The sequence below is a fragment of the Ostrea edulis genome, chromosome 1 (assembly GCF_947568905.1).
Source record: "Ostrea edulis chromosome 1, xbOstEdul1.1, whole genome shotgun sequence".
NCBI classification, from domain to species: domain Eukaryota; kingdom Metazoa; phylum Mollusca; class Bivalvia; order Ostreida; family Ostreidae; genus Ostrea; species Ostrea edulis.
In genome coordinates this window covers 104,327,381-104,348,594 of record NC_079164.1, presented here as the reverse complement: position 1 = coordinate 104,348,594, position 21,214 = coordinate 104,327,381, and the positions used below count along the sequence as shown (strand labels likewise).

The window sequence follows — 21,214 nt, the reverse complement described above, 5'->3', positions numbered from 1 at the left end:
TCAATGGCAAAGAAACCTAATTGTCATATCTATTTTATCAGCTTATATATAAAAAACATTTGAATGGTGTCGAAATGAAATGGATAAAAAATGTTAAAAGCATTATTGATGACTGTGGCTTAAGTATTATATGGATATTTCAATATGTACAAAACAAAAGGTGTCTTGTAAACTCATTTTAAAACAAAAATTATATGATCAATTCCAGCAGCAATGTTTGTCAGAATGTAATTGCAGCAAAGGTAAAATTTACAACTTGTTTACAAATTCTGAATTTAAATGTCAAAATTACATCTTATCAGATTTGGATATTCATAGAATACGTAAAATTGCAAGATTCAGAACGACAAATCACCGCTTACCAATAGAAACTGGGAGATGGTCTGGTATTCCCAGAGCAGATAGAAAATGTAAATTGTGTTATTCTGAAATAGGCGACGAATTTCATTATATTTTTTCATATGAAAATTTAAAAGACTTTCGAAAAATGTACATACCGCAAAAATTTCATCATAGGAGTTATGAGATTGATCACTGTTCGTTATCTTCACCTTTATAGGAGTTATGAGATTGATCACTGTTCGTTATCTTCACCTTTATAGGAGTTATGAGATTGATCACTGTTCGTTATCTTCACCTTTATAGGAGTTATGAGATTGATCACTGTTCGTTATCTTCACCTTGTATCAAATATTTTAAAATTTCATGATTTGTTTTCTTCTACAAATTTTAAATTGCTCTTGAATTTATCAAGATTTATTGAAATTATAAATGAGATGGTCAACCCTCCAAGTTGATGTCAATTTGCCAATTATATTTTTGTAATTTTCATTTTTGTAGATGTATGTGTACCTCAACTCGCATGTATATATGAATTTTAGTGTGATTGTCTATGTATTTCTCTATGTCATGTTGTTTGACTTATGAGAATAAATGAATTGAAGAATTCTAAGAATCTTAAAGTATCTCGGTGTCGTAAGAATTCTAAGAATCTTAAGAGACAAGTATATCTGGATGTCGTAAGGATTCTAACAACCTTAAGATTATCTTAAAAAACAAAAGACAGTTTTGTGAAACAGCTATGATATGATTTTGTGACAAATTGGTCTTAAGACAGATGTTAGTCGTAAAGTAGTTTTGGTTCCAGGTCATGCCAAACCTTCCTGAAAATCACATGCAGGAACATGAATGACACATCCATTATAAACATACAGATTTTTTACTTACTTGACTTAATTCTTTGTTTTCCCTTGGGAACTATTTCTCTCCTGCTTTTAATTTTTTTCAAAAGTATCAAACTTTTTGGATGAACCATTTTAACTGATACATCTTTATCAGAAAGACATTTAAAACACACACAAAAAGAGTATGTTAGTGCAGACTTTAAAAAATTGCAGACCCTCAAAGTTGCCCCTTTGCTGAAACTAACTTTTTCATAAAAATCACCAATTTTCACAAGAAACACACTATAAAACAAATATTAAGGACAGTATAATCTTGACTTTCTTTCATTTTATGAGAATTAAGCATAATTGATTATTCCAATAACTTTTACATAAAATATATCACCAATTCTAGAAAAAATCAAAGATTAATTAACAAAATTGGATAAAATATCACACAAATTTGAAGATCTTTTTCATCAAAACATTCAACCTAGGGAGAATATCTGTATCAAACTTTTTCTGAAATTACTAATGTAGATTTGAATCACATTTTTGCTTAATTCAAATAAAAAAAAATGTGTGGGGTAGTGTACATTGGAGCAAAGATTTGAACCATTTTGTGTTCCCATCCCCTTCTTACACTGGCACACATTCTAAACGATAACAATATATGATTTGTTATAAAATGTGTATTCTTCAATTCATATTTACAAATTCTATATATTTATTTCATTATATGATAAATAGGCAGAAAACATCAATAATATATGCATATATACAATATTAATTCATTTATAGCTCAAGAATGTGTAAAACATATGCTTCCGCATCAGCATTTTAAAATTTCCATGCACTGTGATCTTGATCTTTGGCCTTCTGACCCCCAAATTGATAGGCATCTTCCCTTTTTTGTACGTATCCATATGTCCAAATTTGGTTTAATAGAATACAAAATACTTGAATTATTATCCAGAAAACAGTTTTAAGTCAACTTTCATGTGGCCATGAGGAAGAAATATGCACTTCCTGGTATGTTTCCTCGTATGGATAGTTGTAAAATACTCAGATATCTAATACAAACACAGAGTTCCTTAAGATATTTCCGGAAAACTTTAAATTTCAGGTTACCTGTAATCAAAAGCTATAAGTAGCTGACTTCCTTAAGCGTGATATCTGAACATTGATGGTACATCAAGATACCTAGTATCACCCCTCTTCACATGGATAGTTTTAAATTAGTCAGATATCTAATCAAACAGAGTGTTCCTTAAGATATATACAAAAATCTTGTAAATTCAGGTTTCCTGAAATCACTTGAAAGCTGACTTCCTTAAGGGTGATATCTGAAAATTGATGGCATATCAAGACACCAAATACCACTCCTATTCACATGGATAGTTGTAAATAAGTCAGATATCTAATTCAAACACAGACTTCCTTAAGATGTTTACGAAAAGCTTGAAATTTCAGGTTACCTAGAATCAAAAGCTATAAGTAGCTGACTTCCTTAAGCGTGATATCTGAACATTGATGGTACATCAAGATACCTAGTATCACCCCTCTTCACATGGATAGTTGTAAATTAGTCAGATATCTAATCAAACACAGACTTCCTTAAGATGTTTACGAAAAGCTTGAAATTTCAGGTTACCTAGAATCAAAAGGTATAAGTAGCTGACTTCCTTAAGTGTGATATTTGAGAATCATGGCATATTAAGATACCTAATATCACTCCTTGTCAAATGTGCAATGGTAAATTAGTCAGATATCTAATACAAACACAAAGTTCCTTAAGATATTTTTGCAAAAAACCTGAAATTTCAGGTTACCTGCAATCAAATGGTATAAGTAGCTGACTTCCATAAGCGTAATATCTGAACATCGATGGCACATCAAAATTCCTCTTCACGTGGATAGTTGTAAATTAGTCAGATATTTAATACAAACACAGAGTTCCTTTAGATATTTACAAAAAAATTAAAATTCCAGATTACCTGTAGTCAAAAGGTATAAATAGCTGACTTTGTTAAGCGTGATATCTGAACATTGATGGCATTCTGTAAATGATAAAGATGTTTTGGGTTGGACAGAGGGACATGTATATCGCAAAAAAATGGAAGGAAAACGTATGTGTCATGCGCTAAGAAAAGAAAAATAGATTCATTCCTTAAATCAGAATATAATATGTGACGGAAAAACTTAAAATTGTGAATTTACTGGATGATATTAATCAATATGGGAATTTTGATATCTTTTCACCTTGGTAACACTACATCTTCCATTTTTTCACCCTGCGTTATTTTCATTTTCAAGCATTTCGTCAAGACTATTTTGAACCCCAATTTAGTAAGAAATTGAATGTCTTTTTATATTCTTGTGACACATTATCATGGTTCTTTCTCAAATTATTTCAAACCTTGAATTCTTTTAATACGTCTGTGCGTTCCGTGTGATATGTTTTAGACAAAGAAAACCCTCATCTATGTTGTTTTTTTTTTTTTTAGTAAAATAAATAGACCGATCGCTTCAACAATCTGGAACCCCTGCGTTACTGAATCTTTTCACCCTGGTCCACGGTGCAACATCACTACTCACCATACGTATCATTGGAAGTTAGTTGAATATATTATATAAACACAGAATTCCATAAGGTATTCTCACACATCTTGAAATTTCATAGTACCGCTAATCAAAATATATAAGTAACTGATTTCCTTAAGAGAGATATCTGAAAATTGGTGGCGTATCAAGACATCCCATATCACTTCTTGTCATATGTATAGTCGTAAATTCGTCAGATATCTAACACAAAGTTCCTTACAGTATTCACACAAATGTTGAAATTTCAGGGTAACTCGAATCAAATTGTAAAAAAAATAGCTGATATCTCAAAATGGATGATATATCAAATGAATGAAGGTCTGAATTCAATCCGAATCATTTTCAAAGTAAACATTCAGCTGGAAAAGTTTATTTGTATTTTGCATTGCAAAGTTAAGTAATTGCGGAAAATTGAGCATGAAATGTCATACAACTCCTCGTTATCTTTAGAAATAAACCTAATATATAGTAATTTTCAAACCCAGTAACCTTTATTATAACTTTTATATTCTGTAGTAGCTGGCAACGAGTAGCTAACTTTTCATACTTTTAGTAGCTGGCTACTAGTAGCTAATTTTTTCTAGTTATAATGCCGTCTTGAATGAAGAAAATTTTATTTAGCGATTGATAGATTGTTTCACGCCCCGACGAACTTTTTTCAATCATATTGAGGCGTCACCAGCTGTAGGTGAAGTAACACAAATGTAGACCTATGCTTGGCGCTCAGGGCAGTGTCAGTGAGAGTTCTTTATCGTGCCAACGCCTGCCACGACACGGGACCACCGTTCTCTTTGGAAAAATGTATCAACGAGATTAATGTATTACAACATTTGTATTAGTTCCAAGTCTCCAAACTAAAAATATCGACAAAGACAAGTTGCTAAGGAAATCAAATGATGAACTTGCAGAATTCTTCATCAGTTTTTAAGCTGAAATCAGAAAACAACGAGGAATTGTATTCAAGAACGTCCATGATTAGCATAAGAACACCATTTCCTATACTAACATAGAAAGATTGACATTGTTTTCCATTTGACCTACGAACAGTTCAAAACCGTGTTGACAGAGATTAAAAGATCGGCAAAGGGAACCATACAACACAAAGAAAACACTTGCGACGCAAATTTTGACTAATTGTACTCTTCGGGATCTGTCAATTCAAGTGAACCCCCAGGGGTTGTAATACAAGGTATTTCTGGACATATGTTCTATTTATGTAGGAGAGGGCGAGAAAACCTAAGGCATATGAGGAGAGAAGACTTTGTCTTAAAAACCGATTCACATGACAGGCGTTTTTATATGAACATTCCTAAATATAAGTGGGAAAAAAAATCATCAGGTGTTGGTGATGATGATTTCTCAAGCCGCAGGTAGTGTGAAATGTTAGGTATCTTCATTGATTTCTACAGTGTTTATTCAGCCATAAAATTTCTGAATAAAGTAACAAACTATGAAATTATTTCAATGTATCTTTTACAGGAAATTCCAAATGCCCAGTTTGAAGCTTAGAGAAATATTTATCCAAATTAAACCGAAACTGTGATTTCTTTTGGCAGAGACCTAAGAGAAAGTTTAAAGATAATGAAAACATTAGGTATGATAATATCCAAGTCGGACAAAACACTCGGAGGTTTATATATGGTATGTTTAGAACTGGTTCCAAACATTGTGGATCCAAATCTGCACCTTTTCAAATTTGATAAAAAAGTTCCTTGTATGAAATATATACATGTATGTCTATTACATCTTGTTTTGCCTCGGACTAGAATGATGCACCATCAATGGAATAAGCATCCGAAACGTATTTTTAATTTTAATTGTGTTTCTTTCTTATACATATTTACATACAAGACATATTGGTCCTCGGCAAAACAAAACACTTATTAGGCTTGTTACTGACTGTCTACAGAAATTTGTTAGTTTGTTAAAGTCCATAAAAGGTGATGTCTTATTTGTCAATTATGCATTACGCATGGCAAGCAATGTACATATATCTAAAGACGGGTGATTAATGTGTGTCCTTTTATTAATTCATTCATCTATGTACTAATTTATTCACTTACATATCACAGGAGCGGATCCAGGGAGTTTTGAAGGGGGTATTCTTCCATTAATTTTGGTTTTCAAAGGGGGGGGGGGTCAAAATAAGTTATTTAAGCAAAATGTTCTGATGGGGGGGGGGGGGGGGTGTTCTATCCCCGGAACCCACTCCCTCTGGATCCGCCACTGTAACATTAATTTTACCGGAAAGGTCATTTAAATTTCGGAAGTCGAGGATATATATGCAGCACATGCACATGTATCTTCTCATGCCTAAGCTAGGTTATTCATTTATCCTATATTTTTCAAAAAGTGCGATGATGGTAATCATTGTTTAAAAGATGACATAGAAATGTAGATCGCGCATTTAAGATGGCATCTTTGATTTTCCGATGATAATGAGGTCTTCGTATTTGGGAGATTGGTCTGTGATCGCGTTACATATTTTAGCTCAGTGGAGAGAACTCCATTATTTATTGTGTAAACAAAGGGGCCGAAGGAAACTCCGGAAGCAAGAGCATTGTGTGTGTGTGTGTGTGTGTGTGTGTGTGTGTGTGTGTGTGCTTTAAATACAAATTTCAAAAAATGAATATTGTGTTGCGTATGGTTTACATGTAGCTTTTAAGGATATTTAATTGAAAAAGTTCAGATGATATTTTTTTAAAGAAAAAAAAAAAAGACACATCCACCCAAAAATAATTGAATCAAAAATAAAAGAAAGTTTGGTTTTATAAACCCTGCAAAGGTTCATGTGCCAAAATTGGCAGAAAACATCTGTCAAAATTGTATATAGCTTTTATTAGACCTACTCTTGAATATGCTTCAATTGTTTGGGATAGCTGTTCTGTTCACGATACTGATAAGCTTGAAAAAGTACAATTACGTGCAGCTAGAATTGTTACTGGTCTTCCTATTTTTGTATCTAGAGAATCCCTTTATTTATAAACAGGCTGGCAAACTTTAAAAAGTAGACGTTATATTGCAAAAATGACTACCATGTTTAAAATGAAATTATTCCACATAAACATGAAAATATATCCCTTTATAATACAATAACAATGATATAATATAATAATAATTTCAACATATTATTATAACAATATAATAACAATGATTCCAAAATGCAGATTAGAGTTATTCAAAAAATCATTTGTACCTGACTCTGTAAAACAGTGGAATTTATTAAATGTAGAAGCCAGAGAAGCCATCTCAATCAATTCATTCCGCAAAAATATAACAGACATTACAAGACCACCATCATATTACTCTTTTGGAAAACGATATATCAACATTATTCATACAAAGCTAAGATACAACTGTATACTTCATTATGATCTCTAGAAATTATCTTTTTAATCGCCTTTTCATGCTTGACTTGGTTAATATTGATACAAAATTGTTATTATGCGGTGATGTCAATTTACCTCTGCAAACTAATATAACTATTTTTTTCCGAGTTGTTCATAAATTTATAGAAGAAACTTGTAGATTCGTTTAATCATTGTACATTTTACCTTTTAATTATTACCTTGCATGACATATTGTAATATTTTAGGAGAGGGACTTGTAAGTTGTCAGAACTTGTTCCCAATCCTTTTGATTTCATCAATAAAATATGTTCAAAACAATATGAGGGTATCTAAAATTAGAACGTATATACTTATAGGCGGATTCAACGGGGGAGTGGAGGAACTGAGGAAGGCTCGAATGTTTTCATTATAAACCTATCCAGATGAATTAGTAAGTTAGCAGGTACTTGACATTTTGTCTTCTTCATTCCCTATCATAAGCTACTAAAACATTATGCAGTTTCTTTATTTGTGAAAAAAATCGTTATGATGACACGGAACAAAAATTCTGGAAAGGTTTTGGCGTTTATAATACAATAAATAAACACTGCAGCTGTGTGTACAGTTAGAATTTGGACATTAAAGAATTGAAGAGGACAATCGATTTTTACAAAGGTAGATTCATAAGTATATGTTGTTTAGGACTACTTGTCTGATGTCAGCAACCAAGCGACGATGGTATAGTTGCACAAAGAAATTGCTCGAAAGTGAAAGTTCGCTTTACATGTAAATGCTAAAACCACCAACAAATGTCAAATATCCGGGAAAAAGTTTTTTTGTGACAAATTTCTTATTCGCTCATTTTGTAAAGCTCGAAGTTCAATGCAAAATGTTATTTCATTAAAGACACGAATCGGAAGGAAATAAGATAGATGGTTACAAGTCAGAAAATTAAGAGAGGAGGTATGACGGCCACCTCTAATACACACACTATTATATTTCAGGAAAATTGCATATGCCCGGAACCTTCTGGTTATTAGTATCCTGCACGGGACGTCATACACAGCAGAAGAATGATTGTAGTTTGTTGATTGATTGAATATTGTTTAATGCCCCTCACGAGAATCTTTCACTCATATGGATCGTGACGTCACCATTGCCGATGAAGGGCTGAAAATGTTTGGCCTATATATGCTTGGCGGTTATGGTGATTGAGCAGTGAGGGTTCTTTATCGAGCCATACCTGCTGTGGCATGTGGGTTTTTTTTCCCGGTCTCTGAAGGACCACCCCCATGCATTTAGTAGCCTCTTACGACCAGCAAGGGGTACTAAGGACCTATTCTAAACCGCATCCCCTCGGGAATGTAGTCTGTTGAAGTATTTCAAAATTTTCCAAAGACTTTGGACTAGTTTTTACGAAATCTGAGTAGTTGTTTTTACTCAATAATTATATGTTTATAGGCTCCATATTTAATTTTTTCTTTATATAGATCGGGAAAACATATTTAACGGATGAAGGAAATTCGCAAAATAAATTTATAAATGAACCATAATTTCCATTCGAATAATTCAACTGAAATTCGCTATATTAAATAAATAAAATACAAAATTTTCTAAATTCTCTTTGGGGTAAATCCACCAAATATTCTTCATGCCCAAATCATATTTTGTTCCCCATTTCAACTAAAGCGAAGACTATTAATATACGGGTATGTCCATATGTCCGTCCGTCCGTCTGTCTTGTCTGTCTAATTTCATTTGGAGACGACCATGCGCAGTCAAAGAGATTGACGGTATTGTATTTTAGAATGATTGATCAATGGATAGATTTCACCAGTATTTAAATTAAAGTGTTGTTGACTGAGCTTCAAAATGTGTTAAACCTCTGCAATTAGAACAGAATAGAATGCTTTATTTTGAATTTAGATTCTAGAATAGACGAACATGAAATAATTACAATAATCAAGAGAAGGAATACCAATCGATAGAATATTTCAATAATTAGTAGCATAGGCGGATCCAGGATTTTTGTGAAATGGGGGAGGGTCTAGCACCAGATCCTTTAGGTAAATTTCACAACCTCCACCCCTACACCATTTACACCCTCTGTTTGTGTACGTACATGTGTAACATCTTGGGGAGGATCTTGAGACAGTTTTTTATACATAAAAATGCTTAGCTTATTTGCCGACTAGGCCTCCAGAAGCTCTGGGATAAATGGTGCAAAATCCTGCATTCTGAGCATTTCATAGCTTTCAAAATTGTCTACTTCTTAAAAAATTTTTTTATGTTACATATACTTTTTAAGAATTCTTTCAGGATACTTGTATCTGACGAAAATATATGGATCCGCCCTTGAATAGATGCCAAAGCATATGGAAGCACACATAATTCTATGAAAATATATCATACATACATATTACTATATCATGTTATCTTTAATAAAATTGCCCATAAGATCAAGATTTTCTTTCTCTTCTGAGTTAGATAGACAAATTGGTTTTTCTTCATTATCTAAGACAGAAACATTCGGTTAAAATTGAAATATTCCTTTTCTTTGGACGATTAGTTACTAGCTGACTGATTTTACCCAATATATAATTGTTGTTTGAACATGGTTCTTTTAGGATATAGTTCCAAGGACCTTGCAAAATGAGGTCAGCACTGGTGATTGGAGCCTCCCGTGGAATAGGGAAACAAGTGGCTATCACTTTATCTAGAGATGGTTATTCTGTGGGCGTGGCTGCAAAGACCGAAGTCTCGCAGGAATCATTGCCGGGGTCATTCCATGACGTAGTACGTGACATCACCAAAGAAGGAGGTGTTGCAATACCTATAAAATGCAATGCCAGGAAGAGTAGCGATATTGAGGATGCTGTAACTAAGTGTATTGAAAAGTAGGATTAGTCAGTTTCATTGTGAATTTGGAAACCCTCTAAACTAAATTTTGCAATAAATAGTATATATGCTTAATGTTCTGTAAGCAATATTATCAGAAATTTATACTACATGGACTTTGAATATCGAAAATTTTATCATATTCCAGCGAATTTTCAGTTACTACTAACAGGTACAATTTTACAACTTTACAGATTCGGTAAACTTGATTTGGCAGTATACAACGCGGGAGCCATTTTATGGAAGCCTGTGATTGAAACTCCTCTAGCACGGTTTGATCTTATGCATGAAGTGAATGTCAGAGGGGCGTATACCATGATTCAGCAGGCTCTGCCACATTTTCTCGCGAGAAAATCCGGAAGAATAATTTTAGTGTCACCTCCTATATACAATAGGTAAAAGCGCCTTTTATATTATCACCACAAATCTGACATCAACATGAAAATAGCACATGCAATTTCCATCCATTCATCTAATGCGTCTTCGGAAATCATGAGACTATAGTAAGAGAGGCGGGACCCGCCTCTCTTACTATAGTCGCATGAGACACAGGGGAGGGGTTTTCGATGAACTCTGGAATATTGATCATTTCATCTGACCTTTACGATAATGAAAATCGCTCAAAATGAATTTGCAAAATGTATTGTGCGAGTCATCTAAATTGGTAGGACAGAACATCCTTGAAATTTTCACACGGACGAATTTACTCGCTTATTAGCTCACTTGAGCCTTCAAGCATTTCTGATCAAAACTTTTCGTTTTCTGTCGTTGTCGTGGTAAACTTTTCACATTTTCATCTTCTCCAAAACCACTTGGCCAATTTCAATCAAACTTGGTACACATAATTCATGGGTGAAGGGGATTCAATTTTGTTCAAATGAAGGGCATTGTCCCTTTCATAGGGAGATAATTACAAAAATAGGATGGGGTAATTTAAAAATCTTCTCAACAACCACTGGGCCAGTTCGATCAAATTTACATTAAAGCTTCCTGACATATATCTTCACAAGTCAAGGGTTATTGATTCGTTACCTCCAACTAAACCTTGACATCAGTCGCTATATAGAAGTTGGGCTCATTAGACCACTACGCAATCCACTATAAATAAAACATCCAATGGAATCACTGCATCTTGTTATGGTGTACATGGATATTAATACAAATGACGCGATCTCATACTGCTGTATTGATAAACACGCGCAATTCTAATATTTACACCACTAATTACGTTTATTGATCTGTTGATAGTAGATCAAGTTTGGAAACTTTTTTGCTTAAGATAATATTTCTTAAACGATTGAAATCGCCATAACTGTAGGTATCAATACACTTGTTTTTATTTGAATCTCTCGCTTCGCGTTGTTATAAATAGAACCGCATTCATGTTGGTTCCCACTCTTTTGTGGAAACAATCGGAACGAACCCAACTTTTTGATAGTCACTAATGTCAAGGGTTAGTGCTAGTTAACGAATAAATAACCCTTGACTTGTGAAGATGCCTGACATAGTGCAGATTCAAGATTGTTGAAATCATGGCCTCCAGGGATAGAGTGGGGCCACAATAGGGGGAAAATGTTTTAAAAGAAGTACATAGGGAAAATCTTTAAAGATCGTCTTCTCAGGAATCACTGGGCCAGAAAAGATTAAATTTATATGAAAGCTTCCTGACATAGCGCAGATTCAAGTTTGATAAAATCATGACTCCCGTGGGTAAGGTGGGGCCACAATAGGGAACAATGTTTTGCATGCGGATATATAGTGTAAATCTGTAAATATGGGCAAAGGGGACTCAGGTGAGCGATGTGGACCATGTGCCTCTTGTTCGTAGAAAACCATTGGACAGATCGTATGCAATACATCCCGTGGGGATCTGGGTTAGAATAGGTCTTCAGTACTCCCTGCTTGTCGTAAGAGGCGACTAATTCGGGCGTTCTTTCGGATGAGACCGCAAAACCCGAGGCCCTGTTTCACAGCAGTTGTGGCACGATAAAGACCCCTCACTGCTCATTTACCATAGGCGCCGAGCATAGGCCTAAATTTTGCAGCCCTTCACCGGCAGTGGTGACGTCTCCATATGAATGAAACTCTTTTCAAGAGGAACGTTAAACAACATATGTACAATCAATCGTACGCAATACAAAGCGTGGTCAATTCTATAAGTCAACAATTTATTATAGCCATTTAATCTACCCAAAGGGAATTTACCCTTGATAAAACGTGATGAAATTGAATATTGTCATTTTTATCCAACATGTTTGAAAAAAGGGAAAGTGTTTTACCTTGACCAGTGAGCAGACTGAAAAATAAACGCTAAGAAAAACATCCCTCGGTATGTATTCAAGAATTAAAGTGAAAACTCTATTTTTTTTTATTTTCTGATAGTAGCACTTGATACTTTACGTCAAAATCAAACATCGTGATGTGTGAAAAAATCGTTCTGGAATGTTGTGACATTTTAACATAAGTTAAAGCTGTATGACCCGATGTTCCTGTATTATTTTTGTGCATAATTACTTTAAAGCAGATTAATTACTTTATAAAGTTATTAACTTTTCCTTAATTACATGCTTGAAAACATCTGCATGTAAAAGAAAACAGTGCGAATATTATTTAGAAAGTAAATATAGTGGGTACATATATAAATCATCCCATGATAGACGTCTATAAATAGACCCACGCGCGTCAGGGGAATCCCAACATGATGTATTAACTCATACGCAACTGTCTAGTTTTAAGGCTGAAAGAGCGTAAAACAACGAATTACTAAGAGGTATTTGATATTTTTATTTCTATTAAACTTATGGTACGGTACTGTTATAACAAAATACACAGCTTTACACGGATAAGACCACCGATGATTTAAAAGTTTGAACTGGTCACGTGACTGTCACTTGAAATGGCAGAGTGACACAGTTATTTGTAAACATCGATTTAAAATCAAATAATTTGGGTTCAAACAGGTGAAATAATTTATGATCAGTCGTACAGCCTCATAACTACATACGTGCAATGATTTAATAGCGTTTTTACGAGATGGAAAAAAATGTTGTAATTCGGACCATACAGCTTTAACGCAACAGTACAGATTGTCTGAATGTTTCGTCAGCTGGTTCTAGCCATGTGTAATGTGGCCAATCAGTCAACGTGGATTAAACACACCACCTATGCACAGTGAATATTTACGACGATGCTCCAAGAGTTATCCAATTACAATTTCATCCTTTGTTACTTTTGCGTATTTCACTACACTATTAGTCCCTTTGATCCGCTCACGTAGTTCGCTACTAAAAAAAATTGCTCTAATGGGACTCTTTATTCAGGTAAAATGAAATTTTCATAATATAGTTTTCATCTATGGTAATATTGTATTATGATTTCATCTATTGTCCAAGTCACTGAATATACGGGCTGTTTATAATTCTAAAACATTTGATTTTCTAATTCTTTATTGACTTGAGTAGATTTTTCAAAGGCAAGACACCATACAGCGTTAGTAAGACTGGAATGACAGTTCTCACACATGGTTTGGCTAACGAACTACAAGGCACAGGTCTGTACTTGAATGCTTTCATTTTAGTTTCAACCCTGCATATATGTATTGCTCTCTGATCATTTGTTTGTCTATGATTGCTCCCCTAGAACATATTTTCTCTCCACCAATGGTTCACCTGTATGCCCAGTCTCACTATTGATTCACCTGTATGCAGGGGCGGATCCAGGAATTGCAGTTACGGGGGGGGGGGGGCACTTTATGAGGCTGGGGGCCGCCTTGAGGCCCCCAGTGGGTCCTGGATTTTACAGATTTTAGAGGGCTTGAAATATGTTTCCTACATGTATTTAGTCATTTGTACTATTTTCTATCATTTCTAATAAGGTGAAATTAATATGACGCACATTTTAAGGGTTTTTGGAAAAAAAATTAAGTCCTCCCAATGAAGTTATTCAAGAAATCAAAGATTTTGCCATTTATTTCCCCGGGAGTAGAAGAAATCATTGCTTCTTTTATCGTTCAGTACATTTTTCTAAACAAGATACCACAATTTACCTTAAATTTGAAAATTTTAGGGGGGGGGGCGCCGGCTGCGTCCCCCCCCCCCTTAAACCCGCCACTGGTACGTACAAATGTTCCTCATTTACTTGTGACATTCAAAGTGTTTCAAGCTCCCCTGACTACAGTGGGGGATATTGTTTATGTCTTGTCTGTCTTTCTGTCCAAAGCTTTAACCTTGCTCATAACTTTTTTTGAATGGTGAGTGATAGGGTTCTCATATTTTATATGTGCATTCCTTGTGACCTATTTCATGGTACTGAAACTTTTAACCTTGTGACCTTGGGTCTGACCTTCTTTTAAGAATACCTAACCTATTCAATGTACCTGAACTATTTAAGGTAGAGGTTTTATACTTTGTATATAGATTTATTATGGCAAGTCCATTTGTTTTATACCATAATCTTTGACCTTGTGCTTTTGTTTTATACCATAATCTTTGACCTTGTGCTTTTACGCAGCAATGTAATGTTATTCATATTGGTATTGAGGCATCCCCATGTTGTGTAAATTCAAGTTCGGTTATGTTATGACACTTTGGGGCCACATAATGGGGTTCAAATTTTGATAGAAATAAAGATTGGAAAAAAAACCTTTTAAAAATAACAACAGGGCCAAGGTGACTCGAGTGAGCAATGTGGTCCATGGGCCGCTTGTTAAATTATTTGATGATAAGCGGTTTGTTGATATTCACAAATACATGCACCAATAAACTATTTTTATTTTTTAGGTGTATCAATTTCCTCTTTATGGCCAGCCACCGTCATTAAAGCGTTTGTTACAGACCAACTCAAAACTCCTAAATCCGTCATGAGGACTCCAGATATATTTGCTGATGCCATTCTTAAAATTGCCGAAGAAAAGTCAGAAAAGTGTGTATTTTTTAGTGTTTATTTTCATTGATAATTTAATAGTTTTAGTACAAATTATGTCAGTTTCCCCTTTTCAATAAAAAAAATTACCTTCATTAATGTAATGGTATTTTAAAAAATAGAATTCAAATATGTTTACTACATTAGTCAAATGTACAGTACTTATTGGTAAAAAGTTTGACCCTTGTAAACCTTCTATGTATTTTAATGTCATTTACTGTTATACACTGTTACACCTGCACTTTCTAAAGAAAGTTTGGGTACATCGTTCTTGTTACCCTGGTCCGTCCATCCGTCTTTCATACTTTCTTCTTCTTCAAAAAGTACTCCTCTATTGTTTTAAGCAGTAACCAAGTAATCTTTTGGAATATGATAAGTGGTATGCTGAAAATATGCAATAACGTTTCGGAATTTTCAATTTTACCCTTGGGGGTCAAAACACGATGTGTGTGTGTGTGTGTTTTAAAAAATAAACCTGGTTCTCGGAACTCCTCATATATTTTACGCAATAGCAGATGATATTTTAACAGATGATCGATAGTGTCCTGTAGTTACGGATTGTCATTTTCACACGGAGTCCCAAAATCGGGGTCGAAAAACAAACAAGGTTTTTTTCTATACAATTTATACAGCACTGTAGCTAAATTATCATTCAGATTGATTGATTGATTATTTTTTTTATATTGTTAACGTCCCTTTCGAGACTTTTTCATTCTTATGGAGACGTTTGAAAAATGGCGAACAAAAACCTGGTGCTCAATGCATGTGTCATTGCATTGTACGAAAGCTGGCCAGGCTCATTTTGAAAGAGTAAAAAATATTTAATCTCGTTATTACGAGTGAATTATCTCGTTATAATGAAAGGCGACGATAACGAACAGTGGTCAATCTCTTAACTTCTATAAGCAATACAAAATAAAATAAAAGAGTTGGGTAAACACGGACCCCTAGATATACCAGAGGCGGGATCAGGTACCTAGGAGGAGCAAGCATCCCCTGTCACCCGCCGTGAGCCTTATATGAGTTAGTATCTCGTTATAACGAGTTAGTATCTCGAGTTAGTATCTCGTTATAACGAGTTAACTATCTCGTTATAACGAGTTAATTATCTCGTTATAACGAGTTAGTATCTATGGAAATGTTATGGGCCTGTTCTTTCCAAAATTTAATCATAACGATTATCAAATTCGCAAAATTGAATTTTTAAAATTAAAATATTTTATGATGACTACATGTTTAACATAACAATTTTATTAGTCGTGAAGATGACAAGAAAATGTTTATTTCTAGCTGCAAACAAATGAATAGTGACGATATATTTTCTTCTATTCAACAAAAATACTTATTTTCCATTGTCATTAATAAATTTAGATTTTATTGTTTTAATTTACCACAATGGTTTTAGCTCACCTGAGCTAAAGGCTCAAGTGAGTTTTTCTGATCATTTTTGTCTGATAGATTTTGTTTGATAGATTTTTCTGATCTTTCTGTCCGGCGTCCGTCTCTCCGTCTGTCTATCAGTAAACTTTTTACATTTTCAACTTCCTCTACAGAACTGCAGGGGCAATTTCAACCAAACTTAGCACAAAACATTCTTAGTTAAAGGGGTTTCAAGTTTGTTCAAATGAATGGTCAGGCCCCTTAAAACGGGAAGTAATCACGAAAATACAAAATTGAATGGGGTCATTTAAAAATCTCTCAGGAACCAGTTGGCCAGAAAATCTTGAAAAATTCTAGATTAAGGAAACATTTTGTTTATTATTACATGTAATTTTGTCATTGCTTCTACTTGTATTCAAACTAATCTTAGATTTCGGAAATAAGACAAGGCCTTGCAACGTTTCCGTAAGATATACCATTTTAATGATTTAGCTATCTCTTTATAATGATATAACTATTTCGTTAAAACGAGATAGCTAATTAGTTATAACGAGATATTTAATTTGCTATAACGAGTTAATCATCTCGTTATAACGAGATAATTAATTTGTTATAACGAGATAACTAACTCGTTATAACAAGATAATTAACTCGTAATAACGAGATAATTAACTCTTTATTACGAGATAAGTAACTCGTTATATAACGAGATAATAAGTTATAACGAGATAACTAACTCATTATAACGAGATACTAACTCGTTATAACGAGATAATTAAGTCGTTATATCATATAACTAACTCGTTATAACGAGATGATTGATTCGTTATAACGAGATAATTAACTCGTTATTACGAGATAACTAACTCGTTATATAACGAGAGAATTAATTGGTTATAACGAGTTAGATTTTTTTCACTCTTCAAATATGAGCCTATAAAGATATTTGAACAATAGAAAACAATGGGAGTCGGGATGACCCCGGGGCACGCGCTCATCAGAAAACAATGGGAGTCGGGATGACCCCGGGGCACGCGCTCATCAGAAAACAATGGGAGTCGGGATGACCCCGGGGCACGCTCATCAGAAAACAATGGGAGTCGGGATGACCCTGGGGCACTCGCTCATCAGAAAACAATGGGAGTCGGTATGACCCTGGGGCACGCGCTCATCAGAATACTCAATGCATCTTGACATATGCCGCAATAATATATATATGGTATAGATTTTATTACATGTAGGTGGTAACTATTGTGGCTTCTTTGCTAGTTACACAAGTACGACGAAGAATATATTTTTAAAAAGGCAAACACTTGCGTAGGGTACGACTGTCTTATGACATCATCTACAGAATGTGGTTTGCATTGCTGTATGGGGCAGATCCCTTGATATTCAATCGGTGTTTTCCTTGAAGGAAATCAATGTATATCTATACTTTGTGTAATTTTCATAATGCAGAAATTTTCCCACGCTTCCATTGTTTTTATATTCTCCATGTTTCTAACAAATTTTAAAAACATTAATTGTACACAAAATGTGTTACTTGCGTGTAATGTTAGCTCTGCTTGATGCTTTAATTGATAAATATTACATTTCCAATTTATTTGCCTTTGATATCTGTAATAACAAATTGTAATGACAATCATTTTGTCATGAATACGTTACTGTACAGTTGTACACACTGTGCGTATGAATACAGATATGTATAGTACTTCTAATTCTATTTAAATATCTGGGAATTCCCACAGAAAGGAAATTAGAATGTAAATTTATACAATGTATAAGAAATAAACTAACGCGCTTCATGAAGTATGCCGGTTCATATCCTAATGTAATTTTAGAAATGAAATTTATTTCTTAAATATTGTTGAAAAACACTCAGCCTGATAAGAAATTAATCATTGTCGTTTTGCTAAATGGCAATACATGTATAGTGTTTTGCTGTTATTTTCTTGTGGTTTATTTTTCATTTTTGTTTTGTTTAGACTGGACGGATTAGCTCTCATTGATGTATAGTGTTTTGTTGTTATTTTCTTGTGGTTTATTATTTTTGTTTGTTTTGTTTAGACTGAACGTTTTACCTCTCATTGATGTATAGTGTTTTGTTGTTATTTTCTTGTGATTTATTTATTTTGTTTTTGTTTAGACTGAACGGATTAGCTCTCATTGATGTATAGTGTTTTGTTGTTATTTTCATGTGATTTATTTATTTATTTATTTTGTTTTTGTTTAGACTGAACGGATTAGCTCTCATTGATGTATAGTGTTTTGTTGTTATTTTCATGTGATTTATTTATTTATTTAGTTTGTTTTTGTTTAGACTGAACGGATTAGCTCTCATTGATGTATAGTGTTTTGTTGTTATTTTCTTGTGATTTATTTATTTATTTATTTTGTTTTTGTTTAGACTGAACGGATTAGCTCTCATTGATGTATAGTGTTTTGTTGTTATTTTCATGTGATTTATTTATTTATTTAGTTTGTTTTTGTTTAGACTGAACGGATTAGCTCTCATTGATGTATAGTGTTTTGTTGTTATTTTCATGTGATTTATTTATTTATTTAGTTTGTTTTTGTTTAGACTGAACGGATTAGCTCTCATTGATGTATAGTGTTTTGTTGTTATTTTCTTGTGATTTATTTAGTTTGTTTTTGTTTAGACTGAACGGATTAGCTCTCATTGATGTATAGTGTTTTGTTGTTATTTTCTTGTGATTTATTTAGTTTGTTTTTGTTTAGACTGAACGGATTAGCTCTCATTGATGTATAGTGTTTTGTTGTTATTTTCATGTGATTTATTTATTTTGTTTTTGTTTAGACTGAACGGATTAGCTCTCATTGATGTATAGTGTTTTGTTGTTATTTTCATGTGATTTATTTATTTTGTTTTTGTTTAGACTGAACGGATTAGCTCTCATTGATGTATAGTGTTTTGTTGTTATTTTCATGTGATTTATTTATTTTGTTTTTGTTTAGACTGAACGGATTAGCTCTCATTGATGTATAGTGTTTTGTTGTTATTTTCATGTGATTTATTTATTTTGTTTTTGTTTAGACTGAACGGATTAGCTCTCATTGATGTATAGTGTTTTGTTGTTATTTTCATGTGATTTATTTATTTTGTTTTTGTTTAGACTTAACGGATTAGCTCTCATTGATGAGGATTTTCTGCGAACTACAGGTGTATCAGACTTCTCTATGTATCGCTGTGACCCGGATGTAGAACCTCCGAGAATGATGCCACGGAAGTTTCCGGATTTACGCGTGGAGGAAGAAATTGAAAATGTGCATCCAAAACTCTGAAAGAAAGCAAGTTTAGTGTAAACAAACCACAGTGCCATAATTGTTCTGATAGATGATGTGAAAACCCTAAATAATATTGCAACATATGCATAGTTATTATTAATATTTCCGAATTCAATTACTTCAACGTAAAACTTATTATACTTAATAAGACAATTTATTTTGTATAATGTATTTGTGATTGAAGACCCAAGCAGGTTTTTATTTTATAACGCAGTTTGGTTAAGTGTAAGAAATCTTTGGAAACCATTATTTTGTGTAAAATCAAACATCTGAAGAATATTGATTTATATGGAATGGAAATGTTAAAACAATTTGTGCATGTGTACATTACCATTATTCATTCTCAAACGGCATCGGACACTAATCCAGTACAAAATATATGATTCTACCACTTAACTTCTTACATGTACATAGATCAAAGGATTATTCTGCGATATACTTCATTTGTAATAACTGTTATTAGAAAATTGATAGCATCTCACTTGCTTTTCGTGATTTGCTAATAGTGTACTTGTATAACAATAAAGTCAATAACAGATAATTGAATTTTATAATCATAAAAATACATCAATATATATTGAAAAACATATAAATGAATGAAGAATATTTGTCATTGAATATAAATCAGTCGTCTGCATTCCGAGCTGGATACAAACAAACATGTGATGCACAGAAAAGCTAACCCTCGTGGAACCACGAGTGTACATGTATAGTTTTCTTGGACTGAATATTCAAAGCAGTTGATGATAAATCCGTCAATATCAAACTAAATACTTGAAATATTTTTCAAAACAGATCTAGTATACCCTACTATCTAACCCTTTTCGCCAGCAAAAACCTGTAGACCTACTCCATTTTGAAAACTGCCATGACGTCACGTAGCTGTATAGGTAAACGATCTGCTGTATATTTTTGAGCCGTAGTATCTAAAAAAAAATCTTATTTTCGTGGTTGATGCAGGATAACCTCGGAGATCGAGAAATATTGTTTGAAATTCAAAACCCTGACTTTTATACATGTGTCTCAAAACAACATTTCTCGACCTCGGAATCCCGTGGGGATCCGGGTTAGAATAGGTCCTCAGTATCTCACCCCCGGGGATCCGGGTTAGAATAGGTCCTCAGTACCTCATCCCCGGGGATCCGGGTTAGAATAGGTCCTCAGTACCTCATCCCCGGGGATCCGGGTTAGAATAGGTCCTCAATACCCCCTTGCTTGTCATAAGAGGCGACTAAATGGGGCGGTCCTTCGGATGAGACCGCAGAAACCGAGGCCCCGTGTTACAGCAGGTGTGGCACGATAAAGATCCCTCGTTGCTCAATGGCAATTTAAGCGCTGAGCACAGGCCTTGCAGCCCTTCACCGGCAGTGGTGACGTCTCCATATGAATGAAATATTCTCGAGAGTTCCTCTTAAACAATATTCAATCAATCAATCGACCTCGGAGGTTATCCTGCAACATCCACAAAAAAAAATATCGATCTTTACTTTTTAAATAAATAAATTCAATTTCCACAACAGGCTGTTACGTTTCATATCACTGCAATGCTTTTTCAATTTTTAAGTTCTGAAAGTTCACATGTTGACAAAATGTTGGTGCTTACTAGCGTCTACT

General features: G+C 33.9%; 1 protein-coding gene across 3 annotated transcripts; it reads left to right on the top strand.

Annotated features, from left to right (window-relative positions):
- Window positions 1–7,671: 7,671 nt before the first annotated feature.
- On the top strand, window positions 7,672–20,141 carry LOC130051244 (hydroxysteroid dehydrogenase-like protein 2). Of its 3 annotated transcripts, none has more exons than XM_056152887.1 (7): window positions 7,687–7,771; window positions 8,101–8,178; window positions 9,724–9,993; window positions 10,189–10,389; window positions 13,456–13,544; window positions 14,773–14,914; window positions 18,441–19,558. In XM_056152887.1, exons 3-7 carry the CDS (start codon window positions 9,749–9,751, stop codon window positions 18,469–18,471), a joined length of 708 nt encoding a protein of 235 aa, XP_056008862.1. In that variant the 5' UTR covers window positions 7,687–7,771; window positions 8,101–8,178; window positions 9,724–9,748; the 3' UTR covers window positions 18,472–19,558. The 3 variants fall into 3 exon arrangements, with proteins under 3 accessions (XP_056008860.1, XP_056008862.1, XP_056008861.1); XM_056152886.1 differs by having other exon boundaries at window positions 7,694–7,771; window positions 19,429–20,141; XM_056152885.1 differs by lacking the exon at window positions 8,101–8,178 and having other exon boundaries at window positions 7,672–7,771; window positions 19,429–20,141.
- Window positions 20,142–21,214: the final 1,073 nt, after the last annotated feature.